Below are 4487 nucleotides of genomic sequence, written 5' to 3' on the forward strand. Positions count from 1 at the left end.
ATATTCAAGCTGTTTATTCATTTTTCCACCCATGAACGATAAACGAAAATTTAAGATGAATTCTCGTTTCTCGTTTTTTGGAAAAAACGAAAAAGGAGCCGTTTTCTCATTTTTCTACTTTCAATATTAAATCAAAATACGAATGATCAAATGATACACGGATTTTGTTGTGTGACAAATTCTGATTTTGTTCCATTTACAGTTTCTAGAAATCATATCATATTGCTTACTTCCTACATCTGAGAATAAGATGCATGAGGAGAACCAGCAAACCAGTGCGGTAATGCAAATTAGGGGTCAGAAGCGTGTCAAGAGGAAGACGGGACGCAGAAACTAACTTACTAGCTACTGAGACAGATATAGAAATTCAGTTCTAAAATATCTAATATTTGTCAGTGTGCTACAGAAGAAAGAAAGAAGGTTAATGAAGAAGTGAGTGATTCTTACAGCAGCTCCGGATGATCCTGGACGCCCCCGTTCACCAGGCAAACCTCGTGGGCCCTGAAGAAACACACACACACACACACACACACACACACACACACATAAAAACGAGTCAATAGTGGGATCTAGAGAGCAGTTCAGATCAGTTGATGAGCAATGATCAAGTTCATATTGATATCTGAGCACAGTTTCAGATGCTAAAACACTCTCAGTTTGATCTCATTACTGTCTATGAGAAACAGCTGAGTTGTTAAGAAATTCGGTTGCTATATTTGTAATGGTGTATGTATTCACTTTCTTGTCTCATATAAGCTGATGAATGTGAGCCCATGACAGTTTGTTTAACAGCGTCTGAGATGCTCGTGGAGAAATGAAGTGTTTACCGTGTGTGTACTGATGTTTGTTTGAATCTGACATCGGCTCCGGTGTTTAAAACATACTGCAGCTGCATGTGTTAGGAATAAACATGTATTCAAGAGAAACAGCTGAGGTTTCTAGTTGCAGCTGCGGTCATTTGTACAGCAGCTGAGCACAAACACTTACCATTGGTCCAGGAGCGCCGCTTTCTCCAGGAGACCCGGACTCACCCTAAAAACAGACAGAGAGAGAGATGGGTCAAACCCTGAACTACCCTCACATGTAATGCTGGAAATGTGATCTGTGAAAGTCATACTTTAGCCCCAGTGGCTCCGGACTCTCCTTTAGCTCCATCAAGACCTGGATAACCCTACAAACACACCACAGATCAACACATGTCAGTGATACTGCGTTCACAGTGATGCTAAGTGATGAAATCACTACGGCGGGGAGGTGAGACCCCTTGGGTCATTCCTGTCAACTCAACCAGAGGTCCAAATTTTTGACTGAAGAAAGATAAACATGTATAGTGAGGAAAGCCAAAATGGATGAATATGTACTGAGTAATCCATTATTTTGTAGAGGGGGTCAAACTGCTCATTTTAACCTGAGATTCAGAGCCAAATGACAGGAGGGTAGAAAAGAGTGCAGCATCACAGTGTTATTTTCAAACAGAGATTGGTAGCTCTGTTAGTAAAATCTGCTGACTTTAGCAATCTGTGTTGCATTATGTGCCAATGGAGACCGATCAAAAAGGGGGAAAGAGCACCTTTCAATTTTTTTCTCTGAAGTTTGTATGCCTGTAACTCAAGAAGTTTTAAAGACATCTTAAAATCTGACACAGATATTGGCACAGCACAACCCCATTTCCTATCCATGCATTGGTCAGATTTTGGTCTATTTTGCATTTATAGCATGTCTTTTTTCATACTAGTGTAAAGAAAACATCCAAATATGCATTTAAGTATTTATTTCTTAATCACACTTTATATATTTGCATCTGTAGATTTCACTTACATACACCAAAATTACAGTTTTATTCCTGTCTTTATTCTGAAAGGTTTTACCAATGGGTTTGTTCATATTACATTTGATCTATACTATTTTTATTTTTATTTTTTTCAAAAAATCTGGTGAAAATGTAGTTCTGTGATACTTCTAGTCTTAATGTACTGTGATTAATCACCAGGGGAAGTCTATAGTTAAGAGTGTTTACCCTATTCACCTGTAGTGTCTGGCCTTAAGAGATAGAGATTAAGAGACCACAAAAACATCACATGATGAAAAAGTGCACTAACTCTGTGTCCCTTGATTCCAGGTAGACCTGGTGTTCCTGGGAATCCACGAGCTCCCTGTGTTGAGAGAGAGAGAGGGAGAGGGAGGGAGGGAGAGAGGGAGGGAGAGAGGGAGGGAGAGAGACAGAGAGAGAGAGAGAGAGGTATGAGGCGAGTGGAAGTATTCAGACGTCTCTTCTTTATTTCTCTGGCCTGCGGCCACAGCAGCGTCTCACATCTGGGCAAAAGCTTGAGTGCTGCAGGCAGCAGTCACTGTATCGCTGCTCTTCTCACATGCATCAAGCGCTTTAACGCTGTTTTCATTTAAAGCGGTTCACCTGAGGCCCAAGAGGTCCACGTTCACCAGCTTTCCCAGCTTTGCCTGCTTCCCCCTACAAGAGAAACACAGTGATTTCACGAAACTTATAATGAAACTCTGAGCAGCGCTACTGTGCTCAAATGTCATCTTGTGGCAGGAAAGTGTAACTACAAACCCAACAGGAACTGAAAGATTTGCATTCATGCTTCTACATCAGAGCCGCAGCATGAGAACTGATCATTTTAATGCATTTTTCACAATTATCCATTTCTACAATGCCTTATACAATACAGATTGTGTCAAAGTAGCCTCTCAGTGATAAACAGTAAAATAACAGCGGCAATGTTGTCAAATTCATCAATTATGAAAAAATCCAGTTTCAGCTGTAAAGCAGCTCTACAGAAGTCATTATTCAGATCAGTTCAATTCAATGTTATGTTAGTGTCAATGAGATTCTATTATAATTTATATTAATATTTTGAACCAGTTTTTATTTTATTGCCTTGATAAGTAGCTGAAATAAAAAAGTTTTATAATATCTAATATAGTTCAAATTCTGTTCTCATCCAACAGTGTCAGTGCCGTTAAACTGATAATATTACTGATTATTGATTATCTTTCAAACTTCATGTAAAAGGCATATGCTGCTGTACTGACACCAGTCACTTTAATACGCAGAAATCTTTGTGTGTGAGTCTGTGTGATGTGGGCAAGAGAAATGGAAGGAATGGAGTCTGAAGAGAAGAACAGCTGGAGACGGCAGAACGGGGACAAACACCTTGGCGCGTGTTTGGAGAGGAGAAAGCTCACAGAGCTATAATCTTAACCTGCAACAGTGTTCGGTGGGTGATTTGATCGATGTCCAAACACATTATTTTATCCTGAACGCTCTGAGGAAGAAACAGTGTAAGCAGGTCAATCATGAGGCGTACTTACATCATCTCCTGGTTTTCCTGAGGGACCCGGGGGGCCACGAGGACCCAATGGGCCCTGTCCAGAGAAAACAAAATGGTGAGATTATGGAAGATGGGATATGTGAATGATCTGAGATATGAGTGAAAACACTGCACTTGGTAAGAACAATGCTGAAGTGTATTCAGTGCTGATTTTGTGGTGTGTGTATTACAAAAATACATAATTGAGTCCAGCGAGCCGGGTGCACCTTGTTGACCTAAATACAAGATCTAGAGGCTCATTTCAACTAGAATGATTCTGGCTAAATGAAGTGGCATTTGCACAGCGGGCGGCTGACTGTAATCGCCAGTAATGAGGTCTTTTAGGAAGGTTTTTGGATACGTACAGATGATCCGGATTCTCCGGCTTCTCCAGGGTTGCCTTGAAATCCTTGTGGGCCCTGCAGCGAAAATGAGACCAATTCACATCACAGACTGTGCACTCGATCTCATGCCAGAAACAATATTTATATGATCAGTATGTGTACAGTGAGAAGAAGTATTATTAGACTGCTGGAAAAAAGCTGCTTCTGCCTGGAACACAGCATGAGTCTGTGTATATAGACAAACGTTTTCCAAGATTATCGCTTGGTTTTCATGTAACCCTTGATATAAACGGTATAATTATTAACAAAAAATAATAGTTTCATTTAAAACAAAATTCTGCTTTTAAAGAATAAAATCAAAAACACATCTTCTGTGTTTTGAAAAAAAGAGATGAAATTAATGATCAGTTTGCATGATGGTAGAATGAGGAAAAAGCCCTACGGCTTACAGAGAGTGTGTGTGTGTGTGTGTGTGTGTGTGTGTGTGTGTGTACCTGGTATTTATCACGTTATGGGGACCAAATGTCCCCACAAGGATAGTAATACTAGTCCATTTTGACTTTGTGGGGACATTTTTGAGGTCCCCATGAGGAAACAAGCTTATAAATCATACAGAATGAGTTTTTTTGAGAAAGTAAAAATGCACAAAGTTTCCTGTAAGGGGTAGGTTTAGGGGTAGGGTTGGTGTTGGGCAATAGAATATACAGTCTGTACAGTAGAAAAACCATTACGCCTATGGAGAGTCCCCACTTTTCACAAAAACAAACCTGTGTTTGTGTGTGTGCGTGTGTGTGTGTGTGTGTGTGTGTGTGTG

General features: G+C 40.2%; 1 protein-coding gene across 1 annotated transcript in view; it reads right to left on the reverse strand.

The window, feature by feature from the left end:
- LOC107694705 (collagen alpha-1(II) chain) overlaps positions 1-4487 on the reverse strand; it is a 51360-nt gene that overhangs the window by 30104 nt on the left and 16769 nt on the right. Inside the window, exons 10-16 of the mRNA XM_016494399.1 lie at positions 3695-3748; positions 3331-3384; positions 2414-2467; positions 2100-2153; positions 1118-1171; positions 988-1032; positions 448-501 (exon numbers count right to left, since the gene is read on the reverse strand). Of these exons, the coding sequence (XP_016349885.1) occupies positions 448-501; positions 988-1032; positions 1118-1171; positions 2100-2153; positions 2414-2467; positions 3331-3384; positions 3695-3748 (369 nt within the window). The remainder of the gene's footprint in view (positions 1-447; positions 502-987; positions 1033-1117; positions 1172-2099; positions 2154-2413; positions 2468-3330; positions 3385-3694; positions 3749-4487) is intronic.

Source organism: Sinocyclocheilus anshuiensis, unplaced genomic scaffold (genome assembly GCF_001515605.1).
Source record: "Sinocyclocheilus anshuiensis isolate Anshui unplaced genomic scaffold, SAMN03320099.WGS_v1.1 scaffold3785, whole genome shotgun sequence".
NCBI classification, from domain to species: domain Eukaryota; kingdom Metazoa; phylum Chordata; class Actinopteri; order Cypriniformes; family Cyprinidae; genus Sinocyclocheilus; species Sinocyclocheilus anshuiensis.